The following is a 15922-nucleotide window of genomic DNA, read 5'->3' on the forward strand; positions in this document are numbered from 1 at the left end:
AAATCCTCACATTGGTGGAGCTGCAGCCAGAGAATTTTGGCATTTTTGTTTTATAAATTTCTGATTGATTAATCAGTTGTAAAAATAGTAGCAGATTTATTTTCTATATATCAACTAATCAGTTAATCAATCAGTTGTTTCAGCTTTCATGGACAGTTTATTTAATGCAGTATTTAAACCTGCAATAACACCAACTTTGTCAGTTTGCCATTTGGTTCTGGGCAGGTAGAATACAGCTGGTTTTCAGAGCTTATTTGTTTTAAACAGCTGCCTCTTTCAGCAGAAAACGACATTATGAGAGTTTTAGTGAACCAACACAGTAAAGTTGCAGGCCCTAAAACCAAAACAATGAGCTGAAAGACCTTTTATAAAGTTCTGTAGAGCTGAGTAGCCCCTTTCTCATACGTTTTCACAAGTAGAAATATGATTATTGCTGCTTTAAACATGTAGCCCCTGAAATAAACACTTTTAAACCAGTAACAATGCTAAACAGTGATGTCAAACCAATGTCCTTATTCTCTGTCATATGGTACACGGGCATTTCCCAGACAGGTGAGCAGGCATTAGCGTGGTATCCTTGGGAACAGACTGTCTATGGCAATCCACGCAGCACCTGTGGTGACACCTGTAGCCCCTGCTGCTGTCTGTCCTGCTCAGCTGACTCTGTCACCTCTTTGCGGTCGCTGGTTGCTCATGCATAATGGATATCAGTAGTACTAACTGTCCAGACTGTTTAATTAGTATCATCATATCTGCGATGATGATTAAATGATTAAATGAGTGTCAGTGTGTAAATGAGATCAGTACAGTGTGTAGTGGACTTGGATACAAGTGTAATGATCCAATTGATCAATTTCAATTACTTGTGTACATTATGTCAGCTTAACATTAAAAAATGTCTACAAGCAAACATACACTTAAACATATCTGAAGAGTAAAGAGTATTTATTTGAGTTGAAATGGAGCCATTCTTTCAAAGAAAAAAATATTTTTCTTATAATTAGTACCAAATTGTAGGCCTGCAACTAATGAGTATTTTCATTATTGATTAATCGATTAGTTGTTTGGTCTATAAAATGTTAAAAAATGTTGATCACTGTTTCCTGGAAACCCAAGATGCAACCTAAAATGTCATTTTTTTGTACCAACCAACAGTCCACAACCCAAATATATTCAGTTTTCTATCATAGATTACTAAAGAAACTAGAAGATATTCACATGTAAGAAGTTGTAACAGGATAATTTTCAAGTCAAAACAATTAATCAATCATCAATAGTTGGCGATTAATTTTCTGTCATTTGACTAATTGATTAATCGACCAATTATTGTTATTATCTCTACCAAATTACATTGTTCTTTCCAGAAGACTTCCTAGGGAACTGATAGTTTTTAGGGCTACAACAAATGGAAAGATGACTGTAGAATTGGCATTTTCAAGTTTCTGTTTCTCTTCAAAGGGGAAATTAATGACAGTGAATGAGACAATCCTACCAGCATGATATTACTGTGAATATTAGGGAAGACTTTTGTAATACCAAATATGAAACCTCCATTAGCACAAGCACTCAAGCTTATTAAATAGATATGGAGCATACCCACATAAAAAGTTATTTCTATCATGAGTCCATGGGTATTAACAATGTGAAACGTTTCCCAGGAAACAAGAGACAATCCTGATTTTTTTTTTTTTTTTTTTTTTTTTCATTCTGAGTAAAGAGACTGTTTAGACTGATCATTGACATAGTTTAAAAATGTAATCCCTTTAGTCAGGATTAGCACCTGGCACAGCAAGAGGCATGCGTTGGATCATATGGACACAGGGAGGGAGGATTCATTCGGAGCAAGGAAGACGCTTTTATTGGTGCACACAATGTTTCGTTTGAGTTTCGCTAAACTGTGTAGACTCAGAGTAGGTTGATATGTATTTTTTTTTAAAATTTGTTAGATTATTAGGATTGACTCTGTGCTAGGAATACTAATGGAGTTTTAAATTTGGTGTAAAGCAAATGATTCTTGCCTTAAAGTCTGAGCAATGTGGTCGGATAAACAAAGATCTGAATGGAAGCTACAACTGGAAATGTAGACCAGAATAACACTTATAAGAGATGGCGGTTAAAGTGTAGCTAAATGCTTTTTTTTTTTTTTTTTACTTCCAAGTACCACCTTTGTAGCAGAAATGATCATTTCTGTCTCTAACTCTGCCTCTCCCCCACCCCTCTTTCTCTCCAGTTGGCTGAGTACCGCCAGAGAAAAGCTCACGCAGACTCCCAGAAGAAACAGAAAAAGAAGAAGAAAAAGAAGCCAGGGGAGGACTCGGAGGGAGATTCGCAAGGAAGGGTGGAGGTCGAGCCAGATCAGCCTGTGGGAGGAGAGGAGGTCTCTGTTGGAGGAAAGGATGGATCACAGGGAGGAAACAAAGACCCACCCACTACGGAGTTCACCTTTGCAAGGACGCTGCGGAGCGGAGAGACAGTCAAGCATGATCAGACCTACACCATAGAGGTAGACACACACACTTCCTAATGACACGTATCAGAACCATTAATGATTATTGCAAGAATCGGCACATACTGAGTCTAATCCTTTGCTTTCTATTAATAATATGTAAAATATACTTATAATATAAATATATTGTTTTGCTGAAAAAATTAGGCATGTGTGCCACTGAAACTTAACTCAGTTAATACAGAAATAATTGTAATTTTGTCATGAAATCTTAAAATATTTTAATACCCTAGAATGGGAACAAAGCAGGTATAAACTTTGCAATTCTTAAGTTTGATCATAGCAGCTGACTTCTTGTATTTTGTGTATTTCCAAGTAGATTATGGTTGTTGTTGTTTTGTTTTGGGGGGAGGGGGGATTTTTGATCAATTTTCAGACATCGCTTCAGTGAAACCTTCAGCCTACTCCAAGAAACCAGACAAATAATGACTTGCTCCCAATCAGTGAACTGATGTGAACACATCTCTTTTTTTCAAGACATCTGCAGCTGATGCATCATGTGAACAAGTCAGCAATCACAATTTAGGTGTTTGAACATTACAACATTCGTTCATTTGTTTCCATGCAAATATTTGCGAGACATGTTGTGACAGTAAGACAATGATGCACCATATGTCACTTTATTTTATAGGATGAATTATTACATCTGATGACACAACATTTCTCTCAGTGATTCATTAGTCATACAAAGAAGGCAAAACATATTATGTAAATATATGATTATTTAAATCTGTCAGCAATTATAGCCATTCAATCACATTTTTATTATGTATTTTGCACACATTCATTCCATTTTTAGAAAGCAGCATTGCAGATGAAGTGCTGCTTGCTCCCCTGATACTGCTTATTTTTGGATTTGTGTGCAGTCTCATCCGTCTGCTCCTCCTGCACCCAGAAAGCTTTTAAACATTTGGTTCTGCAGGTTGATTCTGTGGCTTTTTTTATTATTAACACAGACTTATGAGATTAATATGAATTCATAATCACAGATCCTTATTAAAAATGATCATTGCCCTCTCCTGATTCTTCCTGGAGCTGAATGAACCTGCTTTAGCTGTCATGACAACCACTGGGAGCACCGAGGAGTGCTTCCAGCAGGTAATAATGAAATAAAAAAATATTTATTACCTCAGTTCCTTCAGAATATTAAAATTAAGTGTTTTAATAAATGAAAATAGTCCAGTCAGAGATGGATAATTGTAGCTTCACTTGTATTGCATCACTGATTCTCACAATTGAATGAAAACCTCTATCATAAAAAAATACTAATTTCTGAGAAATTTTATTTATAAACGTTGTCTACAAGCAAGCATACTCTTCAGCATATATGATGAATAAAGTTTTCAATAATAAATTGATAATGAATTCATAATTTCTTGGGTTTAAATGGAGCTGTTCGTAGCCTATTTTCCCTATAAATCTCTTTCAGTTTTTTTAAAGGAACCCTCATAGAAAATTCTCAGGATATGATGGATCCTTATAATCAGACCAAGAAGCACATTACAAAAAAAATGTATATACAGAGACCCTTTCTTCTTGATGAAAGGAAATTTATCTTTGACTTTGTATCCCAAGAGTAGAGTTTGGACTTTTCAAAATGCCTCTAATACTCTTTGAGACTTACAGACTTAATGCTATGGTGGTGAACAAAACACAATAAAGTAAAATGGAAGATAAGAAGAATTTTGTTGAGTGTAAATTGCAAACTGAAGTTTTTGGATGTGCTGGGGGTTTTGTCACACTTTAAGCTGCTTTTTCCTCCTTTTACATGATACATCACTGGCAGATAATAACTTCATCTTGCACACCATTTGAAACCCAACAACACATGGATGACAAAGATCCATGTTGACGCATTTGCTGAATGGATTTCACATTCACTGACAAAACTACAATCCTTGCAAGGCTTCATTGTAATATAAAAATGGTCTTACCAGTCTAAGAAATTGGATTTTTTTAAGCTTTACAAACTGGCTGTGGATTCCTATATATTACAAGATAAATAGAAAAGTTGGAGCCTGAACATTCACTAGTCTCAACAAATGATGTTTCTGATAAATAAATATTCTACTTCTTACATTGTTCTGTGGAAAATCAGCTAATTTACAACAGTTTAAAATATATGCAAAAACCCGAGAGCTCTCACACATATTTTTTTTCTCCATCATTTGAATCCTCTCAGCCTCTTTCATCGGCACTGTGCAGCCACTCTTTCCATGAACCCACTGTACATTTGATGCAGTATGTGCCCACAAAACTACCAGTTGCCATGGAAACAGACAATTGCCTTTAAACAGGTTGAGATGCGTCGGTCTAGTGTGACCAATTCCTGTGGCCTTGCAACACTTTCTAGCAGACCTTAAGGTTGATTGAATGTATGAATGTTTTGTTGCACGGCGAGTTTTTTTACCTTGAGAGTGACCCACATCCTCTCTGTTACAAAAGGCTCTGGGACATATTGTATTTTTCTGCCGCCTGTATGGAAGCTGTTATGTACCACTTACAAATGAAACTCGTGATTTTTAAGAGATTGAGCCATACAGTGCACTATCTGTAAATAATTTGCGTAGATAAATTATTTGACCACTTAAAATTTAATGGTTTATTTCCCTCCTATCTTTTTTTTCTCATCTTTTTTTTTCCGGTGCTTTCTGTGAGCAGGGTGGGGTTGCTGTGGAAACGCAACAACATCAAAGTTTTTCATTCTTCACAGGCATCTGAAAGAACCATGGATATGCTTGTAATTACAAATGCATTAAGTGTGTTGAGTCATTGCTGCTTTCAAGCTGGACCCAGCTGCAAGTAAACTTTACTCTTATCAATGAGGCAAGAACACAGTCTTCACATGTCATACTTGTGGTACATGTACATGGCCAACGTGCTTGTTTGCACACGTTGCTCTTGATGTTCAAGATCTGTTCAATCTATTGACGCAAAACCTGCCATTTCTATCCCTTTCTGGCCCCACACAATTACAATTAATGACCTAAGAATTAACCTGAAAATAGATTTCAACAACGGCTGCTATTACTCTGTGGAAGTGCGAAAGGAGCTGTGAGGCAGAAGTAGGTTAGACCCATATTTGAATGCAGAGTGCTTTCTGAAATAGCACGTAAGATAACAAGATAACATTTCAGTGTGTGCATTATCGTTTTTTTATTGTAAGAATTCTGTAATGACAATAATGAATCTTTGTTCTGTTATGACCGCTTTTCATTGCACCCATTACTGTTAAAAACTCCTACATAATTGGTCAAGATTGAAACTCGTTTACTCTTCTCTATTGCAGCCTGAGAGTGAAGTGTCCACTACTGCGGAAGACTATTCCTCTGAGGTAAGATGACCTTTCTCAAAATGTTTTATCACTTCGTCAGATGAACTTTCTGTCCTTTCTCTGTTCTTCTTCTCCTGTTCTTTTTGGTAACTCTAAATTAGCTCTAAGAGGTGTGGCTTTGTAGATAGCAGTGTCTGTCGGTTGGCTGGTCCAGCACCTTCATGCAGACTTAAATATCTCATTAACTATGGGATGTATTGCCATGAAATTTGGCACAGATATCCGTGGACCATAGACGAGTCCTAAAGATGTTGGTGATCCCCTGACTTTTTCTGTAGCACCACCAACACTTTAACATTTGTGGTTTTGAGTGAGATGTCTTGAAAATTATTGGATGGATTGCCATGAAAATATGTACACACATTCATGCCCCCCCCGACCCACCAGGATGAACTGTGACAACTGTGGTGACCCCCTCACTTTTCATCTAATGTCATCATCAGGTCAAAATTACTATTTGTCCGGTAAATTGGTTTATGAGTAAATAGCTGCAAAACTAAAAATGACATTCCCATCAGTCTCAGCTGCACTTTGTCATCGTGCTTATTCGCACATTGGCATGCTAACACGTTAAACTAAGATGGTGAACATGGTAAACATAACACGTACCAAACATCAGTATATTAGCATTGTCATTGTGAGCACATTAATATGCTGACGTTGTCGTTAAGCACCACTGTGCCAAAGTACAGCCTGACAGAGATACTAACGTGGCTGTAGACTCTTAATTTTGTATTTGCAATGTCAAATTTACACTGATTCATCTTTGTTTCATCTCTGCTGATAGGGTTGAGTTATAGGGCCACATCTGCAACTTCATTTCTGTTCTGAAGAATCCTAATTATGAAGCCTCTGGAATGACTGACTGTTTTTTGGAATTTTAATAGATTGTGGAAGATTTTTCATGTGGCTGATTATTTGTCTTATACACGATTCCACTTTTTGTCAAAGTTTTCATCATTTATATTTAATTTATAAGCTAGGGTTTTGCATAATTTTCCTGTTGTTTACATTGGAAATCATATTAGTGACCGCAAAGGAGACAAAAGAAGAAATGAAGATAAGTAGAGCACAGAAGTCAGTCAATGGGGCAGCTTATCTCAGTGACGCTGAGTCATACTACTGACTGGTGATAAAAGTTTTCATGTGGCGGTAAAATTTGTCTTTGGTGGATAAATCACTAAATGTCACCTGCCAACTCAGCCACTAATTTTCAGGAAAATAACAAGTGAATATTTTAAGTTTATGTTTATAGTTTTATATTTATTTATTATTATAAAGTTTTTATGTTCCTGTTCTTACACAGTGTCTCTGCTGGCTACCACACACACTCTGACTGTGAGTCATCAAATAAAAGCAAAACAGTTGACTAATGGGACTACTCAGTAGCATATGATGTTTCCTGATGATTTTCTGTAGTTTATAATTTAAGAGAAGTGATGTGACACTAAATATAACATTAAAAACAATTATTGTGTGATCAAATGAAACCGCTTTAAGTCTACTCGCATCAGTAAGAGGATGATTTAGATTATATCATAGCTTTGTCCTAGCAAAACCAACATTTGAAAATACTTGTACTTGGGAATAAATCTTAACACTTTAATAATCACATACTCACGTAACAGCACAAATCTACCCAGTGATGACTTCTGAACACATGTGGGCTCTTCCATCACCGTTTCCACATCTTAATGTTTCACTGACAGCATTGTGAATTAACAGGTAAATGGGTGCCATGAGATGACAGAGAACCTTATGATGTCTTCGAAGGATTTTATCTGGGTACAGTAATCCGATCCGATCTTTTGGCTCTGCTAGCAAACCCACTGGCTGCTGGACTTCACTCTCTATTTGCTTAACATTTAAGTCTTCTGCAAGATTTCCTGTAACCCACTAACCAAGCCTGTTCTATACTGTAGTCTCATTTTAAATGTGATTATATACCATGTTAGGAATGATTTGAAAACTGTGCTGTAGGTAAAAGAAAAAAAAAATCTTATTATCTTTATAAATGATCAGTTTGAGAGCACAAATGGCTGAGGAGTTTAGGATTGAACAGGGCATTGTGACATTTTAGAGGTGTAAATGAAAGCTGCCTGGAGGAGGATGAAGGGAGGGAGTGGTGAATGATGGAAAAGAATAGAGATGACAGTGAAGTGCTCGGAGGAGAGAAGACAGGGTGTTACACAAAGAGATGTTCTCTTTGGATTCACTAAGGTGATGTACGAACAGGGGAGACAGAAAGCAGGGAGGTGCTGATCAGTACAGCTGGGATAGATGGAGAAAAAAATCAGATATGTGGTTGAAAAGTGAGATTCCCACTGCAGTAAGATGTGTGATGTTAATAATGAGTATTAGTGCCTTAACCAAGTTAAAACTAATCTATGGACTAAATATTGTTTCAAATTAGACATTTTTCAAATGAGATTTATCTTTAAGGTTTCATTCCCTCTGTGTGAGATGAAACTTGCAGTAGAACTCATATCTTTTAAAATGTATTTGTGGATTTGAGGCAAAGGCAGATAAGAGACAAAGCAAAGCCGCGGACGTTCCAGCTGACCAAGTTGATACCCTCAGCCTTGCCTCTAGGTGTCATGAAGTGAAGATGATGTCATATGGACAGTGATATGATGATTTTTGATGAAGGAACAAATAACTTATAACAGCAGTCCAGTGCTTGACATTACCCTACAGGTGCAGGTCTGTACCACGGCAGGTCACTGCCAAAGAGTGGGCAGCTGCCACGTAGGGTAAAGTAGTCGATCTGTTGCCAGCTTTAAGCCGGCGCAATTCAAATAGTCCGGTGCGGGGTTATCAACCCTCCTCAGTAGCCAGGTAGTTTAGTAGGAAGAGATCGGCATCCTCCAGAGTGTTGAAAATCATGTCAATGTCGGTACCTTTAGTTACTCAAAGCCGTGCAGGGTAGAGGAATCCGGTGCGCATCCCCACGTTGATGAATTTTCTCCTCACCTCCTCAAATGGTTGGCGCCGCTTCAGTGTTTCTGCTGGCAAATCAGGATATAAGTGAATCCATCTCCCATCGTAGGTCAGAGGGGAGTTCTCCCGTGCCAGCCGCAATATTTTCTCCTTCATGCGAAAGCTGTGGATCCTGGCTATCATGACACAAGGACGTGCCCCGGCGTCAGGTGGCTGCCCCAGTCTGTGCGCTCTATCAACCTCTATTGGTGTGGGGAAGTTAGCAGGACCCAGCAAACAGAAAATTGGCAAAAAAATCCACAGGGTTTTTACCCTCAGCTCTCTCTGGCAGGCCCACCACTTTGATATTCTGGCGTCTAGAGCGTGCCTCAAGGTCGGTGATCTTCTCCTGGAGCAGTCTGTGACTCGCATCTAACTGCAGATATTGTTGCTTTAGCTGGGTTAGCCTGGGTTAGTGTCATGGTCACTGCAGGCCGCCTCCACAGTCGAAATCCGAGAGTCGTGTTCGGTCAAGGTGGTCTGAGTAGCTTGTAAGGACGCCTCCAGGTTGTTGAACCGGTCTTCCATCCTTTTACTCATGTCGTTTATAGCCGCGAGGATGACTGATGTCTCTGCGTTTGCCTTGGCCACCAGCGGGGTCGGCTCTGGAGCATCCTCATTACCTGCGATGCCAACGCTAGCATTAGCCTCACGTGCTGGGTTTGCAGAGGGTGCTTTTTTGGCATTAGACTGCTGTTTCTGGTCTCTAATGGTAGCCATAAGTGTACTACGAAAAATGAACGTAATGCCCGACTTTTTAGCAGGTGAAAGCAGCAGAGAAATGTTATATTGCTTGAATCTCGATGTATCAGATGGGAGCTCTGAGAAAGTGTGTCTACACCATAACGCACGCTCTAGCGACCCTGACAAAGCAATATTTGAACAATGTTGAATATAGAACAATGTTTTGCTTGTGCTGAAGTTACAGTACAATGAAACTTGTAGAAACACTGTGGATTGCATTCTTAATTATCTTGCACAAAAGAAATAGCAAATGTTGGCATTTTTCCCACTGATTTCCCTTTAATTACTGTGAGAGTTGACAAAAATCCAACCTAATTCATTATCAACAACCTTCAAATGTCAAGAAAACCAGGAAAGGGGAAATGCATTTTCACAACACTTTTGCAGTTTTTAACAGAGGTAGCTAAACTAGATCTACAACCTCACTGTTTGTCTTTTTATTATTAGCTCAAGTTTTAAGTAACAATCTCAAAGATCTCTGTTTTGTTCTCTTTGGTGGCACCTATTGCGATAAGCGGTAATTGCAGGTGTGTTTTTTGACCTCACTTCCTAGAGATGCAAACAGCGTCGTCTGTGTGACATCATGCTAGAAGAGACCAGAAAAACTTGAAGAGCAAGTCTGTTGCATTAGCTGCGCCTACCCTCTCTGGGGGACCAACCACTGCTGGGTGATGGAAAATGCGTCACTAACTGTGCGCCACTTGTGATTTTTTGTGATTTTTTTTTATTTTTTTTTTAATTTTTGTCACCACTGACACCCAGTTCTTATTACTGCAAATGCAAGGGCTTTCACCAGTGGGCCACAGGCTCAATCACCATTGTGTTACCTCAGTGATAGATGAGTTAACAGGCATTTATTTAAATGAAAATCTTTGAGATTATTACTTTAATTACCTTTCAGGTAATTAAATAAATTTCTGCTTATAGAACTAACTCAGACAGACTTTTCCTAACTCCTTTGGGTTATTCGCTGCTTGGGTTATAGTGCATTTCGACCAGTATCTTTAAAGCTGGTTTCGGCTACAGCAGTCACCTAATTTGGAATATTTATCTCTTTTAAACAAGTATCCATTTTAAACAGGAACAATTAATAACATTAACATATTTACTACATTCCTTCATGTGGCTCCTGGCTTTTGTAACTAACTACTGTCGCTCTTGGGTGGTGACTAAGTTCTAAGCTAATTTGTGAAACCTCACCTTGTTTGCCTTAACGGAAGCCTGTAAATGCTTTACTAGCTCTTATTTTCTTTCTCAGGAGGAGGTGGAGCCTCTGCGACAGGTAACAAAGGGAGGCACGATGCAGGATATGGAGGATGCGCTAGCTGCAAAGTCGCAGGCAGTGGAGGAACTAAGTCGAGAGCTTGAGGAAATCAGAGCAGCTTTCGGCACAGAGGGAGTACAGCAGGTAAATGTTTTAATTACTGAATTATAGATCATACTGAGTTTTAGCATGTGTTCATTAAGGCTATATTTCTGCCAGTGCATTGAGAAAATGTTGTTAGTGTGAATTGAGCAGCTTCCTTGTGCCAAATTTATCAGATTTACAATTATAAGTGATTCTCTTCTGTAATTTTAACCTTTTTTGCCCATAGATGGCTGACATTTTTGCACATGAATGTATCTTCCAGTTTGTTTTCATTTGGTCGCTGATAAATGGGTATAATACTACCGGTGCCACAACATTGTCATACATTTAAAAGGATTTTCCCATCATGAAAATAGACTTGTTGCTCCAAATTTCTATTTACATTGACTCAACTAGTTTATGGTTGAAGTGATAAAAGTGAGAACTATTTTATTCCTCCACTATAAGGATTTACTCTTCCAAAACACCTATATTCAGCCTTGCAAGTATGTTTCCTTCACTACTTTTTGAAAGCTCTGTCTTGTCCACCTCTCTCTTCTCTGTTCTATCTCGCCATTAATACTTGAGCTGTATATGAGATCATTTTACTCAACTACATTTCACTTTTATAGCTGCAGGACTTTGAGGCTGCTCTAAAGCAGCGAGATGGCATCATCACCCAGCTCACAGCTAATCTTCAGCAGGCTCGTGAAGAGAAAGACGAGATCATGAAAGAATTCCTGGAGCTGACAGAGCAAAGTCAGAAACTGCATATTCAGTTCCAGCAGGTGGGATCTCTTTATGTTATTTACATAATTATTGTTTTCCACTACCTCATGTTATTCATTTGTGTATCATATTATTAATAGGAGCTGTTTTTTACCTTAATTTTTCTGTAACTTTACCACCTGCTGATCTGACATTTACAGCTGCAGGCAGGCGAGACGTTAAGGAACACCAGTCACAGCAGCACAGCAGCTGATCTTCTGCAAGCCAGGCAGCAGCTCATGCAGTACCAACAGCTGCAGGAGGAAATGAACACTGAGGTCAAAAAGAACCAGGAGAGGAACAGTGAGCAGCTGGAGCACATCAGCCAGCTCCAGCACAAGCTCAGTGAGATGGAGATGGTGAGAAGTTGCCTGCTGTGTTCATACTAAATTGTCACAAATATAATTTAGACATATTGTGTGTCATTCAAGTGGTCAAACAGCAAGTTTTCAATGTTACTCCTGTATTTCTAATACTTGTTTTGTCTTCGCAGTCTGGAAGAAGATCAGAGGAATCATTTATGCAAAGGATAAACGAGAAGGACCTCGTGATTGCTGAACATGAAAAGATTATTTTGAGTCAGGAGCAGTCCCTGACAGAATTGAGAAAAAAGGAGGCATCTTTTGCACAAACAATGAAAGAGAAAAATCAGTTAATTTCAGAGCAAACTGCAATAATCACAGAACATGAGCGGTCATTGACACTGCTCAGAGATGAACTTGCTCATGTGGGAAAGACTACAGATGAGAATACTATAGAACAGTTAAATGACAAAGACCTGAGGATAGTAGCGCTGGAAAGATGCGTTTCAGACCGCGACTGCTCTATAACCCAGCTTGAGGATGAGCTGGACTCCACTGAAAATCACCTACATGACCTCCAGCAGCGAATGGCTGCAAAAGAATCCGAGCTTGAAAAATGCCTGGATGAGTTGGAAAGCTGTAAAAGTGAAATGGAGAGTTGTAAATTAGAATTGGAGAAAGAGCGAACAGAGTTAGAAAGCTGCAAAGGTGAACTTGCAACTTCTAAACAAAAGGAGCGAATGTCATCTAATGAAATCATGCAGCTCATGGGCACAGTAGAAGACCTGCAGAAGCGCTATCACAAGGGCAGCCTATCTGAGAGTGACACCATCCAAAAAATGCAGCAAGAGACTGAGAGGAAGCTTGAAGTTCTCAGGGCAGAGCTGGACGAGATGTACGGCCAGCAAATAGTCCAGATGAAGCAGGAGCTTAATTTGCGTCATGCTGCGAAAGTGGAGCAAATGACTGAGCAACATCGTGCTGAGCTTGAGCTTCTAAAAGCACAAAGCTCCACTGATAGTGCTGCTGAGGTGGACACTCTCAATGCTAGAATTAGAGAGCTTCAAGAGACATTAGAGCAATTCCAAGCAATGCACAATAAAGCCACGCATGAGCTTACCCAAGTCACCCAAGAAAAGGTCAACCTGCAGGTGAAGGTTGAGGATCTTCTTCAAGATCTCCGTTCTGCTAATGAAAAAGCGGAGCTGGTCTCCCGCAGTCTTACCTCTCAGGAAAGCCAACAAGGTGAACTGCAGCGCCTTCAGGAAACCACTGACAGTCTGAAGTGCCAACTGGCTGCTGCTCAGGAAGCTGCACTAGAGGCAGAGACGAAACACGAATCCGAAATAACCAATTACAAGATCAAGTTGGAGATGCTGGAGAGGGAGAAGGATGCTGTGCTTGACCGCATGGCGGAGTCGCAGGAAGCAGAGCTGGAACGACTGAGGACTCAGCTTCTGTTTAGCCATGAGGAAGAGCTGACCCATCTTAGAGAAGAACTACAGAGAGAGAGTTTCCTAAACACAGAAAACCTTCTCAATGAAGCTGCTATCAAACATGAGAGAGCTTTGGATGAGCTGCGCATTCGTTACGAAGAAGAACTGCGCTTGTTACAAAGAGAGAAGGCAAGTTTTGCCACAGAGCGAGATGATCTTTTGCACCAAATTCTTGGCCTGAAAGAAGATCTAAAGCTAGCTTTGAACAGCTCCAAAGCGGATGAGCTCGTCCAGCAGCTTCAGGAACTTCAGGTGGAGCTTGAGGAACTGAGAAGAGGAGGAGAAGAACGAGTTAGAATGGAGAACGAAATCCAGACATTACTAAAAAAGACGGAGGTGCTTGAAAATCAGGCAAAAGAGAAAGAACAGAGTTGGGAGAAAAAATGGAAAGAGGAGGAACGGGAAAAGGAGACACTGACAGAATCTAATAACACTTTGAAAGAGGAGTTGGACTCAAAAATTCTAAAAATTGAGACACTCACAGCAGAGAACAATCAAATACAGCAACAAGTAGCTGAGCTTAGCGATGAAATTGAAAAGCAGAGGAATACTTTCTCTTTTGCTGAAAAGAATTTCGAAGTAAATTATCAGGAGCTGAAAGAGGAATACACATGTCTCATTGAGGCAAAGACACAGTTAGAGGAGAGGACGTTGAAGGAGACACTTGAATTCGAGGCGAAAATTGCCAGCCTTCAGTCACAGATTCGGGAGGTGGAGGAGAGCAGCAAGGATATCAAAATGGAGGAAATGCACACAGATAGTAAAGCTGTGATAGAAAAAGATACTACTGAGCTAATGGAGAAGCTTAATGTTACGTTGAGTGAGAAGGAAAGCCTGGCCGGGAGGCTTTCCGAAGTTACAGAGCAACTGACGTCTACAGAGAGCAAAGTGGGACAGCTGGAAGAAGACCTGATGAAAGTGAGACAAGAAAATGCCAAGGTCATCGCCCAGAATGAAAGCCTTGGGAAAGAACTGAAAAAGAAGCAAGAGATTATAAGAAAGCAGACGAGAGGGCAGGATGCCCAGAGAAAAGCTAAGCTCGAGCAAGAGGAGCAAGCTGTTGAGCCAGTTGCTTCAGTTCTTTCTTTTGAAGATCATCACCTTCAGATTCAATCTCTGCAAAGGGAAATAGAGGCTCTTCAGTCCCTCTTACAGGCAGCCGAAGCCGAGAGAGACAGCATCCGGCAGACCGTGGAGCTCCAGAAGCTTTCACCGATTCCATCTCCAGCAGCAGCTGTCCAGTCCTTGGGGGAGGTACCTGTTGAAGGACAATCCTCCCCGCAAAAGTCCACAGCCTCAGGGTCAAGCAGGCGCAAGAGACGGCAGAGGTCGAAGCAGGAGCGCAAACTGGGCACTGCTCTCTCAGACAGCAGAGAAGAAAAACAAAGGGAGGAGGAAGAGGAGGCAGCGGTGGAGGAAGAGAGAGCTACAAGTGCCGCAGAGCAGGAGATGCAGCCTCAGATGGAGAGACAGGTTATGTCATGTTCACAAGAGAGGGGCAGTAAGGAGGACTCTGCTGACGGGTACCAGGGAGACGGAGCGAGAGACCACGTCAACAAGCAGGTAAGAACTCACATGCATCTACTGCACCACTTTCTTGTAAAATAGCTCCGCTGCCTTTTCTCTGCCTTTTTTTTAAAAGTCTGATTAAATTGCATGTTTGATTCAATGATTAAAGGGCTTTTCAAAAACCGTGCGTGTCAAAAGAAAGCGCAGTTGAAATTGTATGCTTCAAGTATATCATTTTGACAACTAATGCTGTGATGTTTAATATTGTTATCAGCTTTATCAACAATACATGGACTACATTCATAGCTAGATCAGATTTTAATATTGAAGAGAATATAACGGAGGCATTTCAGCATTGAAATGTTTTCTCTCCAGTGACTAACACTCATGATTGCCGATTGTCGAGTGTCTGCAGGCTTGCTCTCTAAGGTAGCAGCACAGTCGGACTGTTGTTTTCAAAGATATAGACATGCTTTTTTACGTTTGTGCTGACCATTCAACGACATTGAGTGTGCTTATTGTGGGAAAAATAATGTAAAAGACAACATTCCTACACAGTGCAGCCTGCATATAACAGTGATGTGTGAAGACTCCATCAATATTCTGCTCATTTCTACTTTTAAAGGGGATTTATACAATATTTATAGTCTGCTTTTATTTGATGCTGCTCATCCTCAAACTGAATTCGATGTTGGTTTTGAAAAGGACTGAAAAATATATATTTTTTTAAAAACAATCACCCAGTCTTCTGATAGTTATGAATCGTTGCCGTTGTGTAGAAATGTGTACATTCTAGTTTCTTTCCATCCTGCAGGGAGTAAAGGGTTTGAGGTGAGACACCATTTTACCCCAGTCACTTCTGTGTCTGTGTCACTTCAGGCTGTGTCTCAATTACACAAGGCAAAAGAGAGTGTACAGCGTCTGTCTGCCATTTCA

The 15922-nt window shown here is 39.9% G+C and overlaps 1 protein-coding gene across 7 annotated transcripts in view; it reads left to right on the top strand.

The window, feature by feature from the left end:
- akap9 (A kinase (PRKA) anchor protein 9) overlaps positions 1-15922 on the top strand; it is a 70958-nt gene that overhangs the window by 9214 nt on the left and 45822 nt on the right. For 3 of the 7 annotated variants that reach the window (XM_042434600.1, XM_042434603.1, XM_042434601.1), the window contains exons 2-8: positions 2231-2503; positions 5796-5840; positions 7566-7625; positions 10822-10971; positions 11544-11699; positions 11841-12038; positions 12173-15040. In XM_042434600.1, coding sequence (XP_042290534.1) covers positions 2231-2503; positions 5796-5840; positions 7566-7625; positions 10822-10971; positions 11544-11699; positions 11841-12038; positions 12173-15040 — 3750 coding nt within the window. Of the gene's footprint in view, positions 1-2230; positions 2504-5795; positions 5841-6637; positions 8990-9047; positions 9231-9336; positions 10256-10821; positions 10972-11543; positions 11700-11840; positions 12039-12172; positions 15041-15922 lie in introns of those variants that run through there. The other 4 variants (XM_042434602.1, XM_042434605.1, XM_042434606.1 and 1 more) reach the window with 4 other exon arrangements.

This window comes from Thunnus maccoyii, chromosome 15 (genome assembly GCF_910596095.1).
Source record: "Thunnus maccoyii chromosome 15, fThuMac1.1, whole genome shotgun sequence".
NCBI lineage: Eukaryota > Metazoa > Chordata > Actinopteri > Scombriformes > Scombridae > Thunnus > Thunnus maccoyii.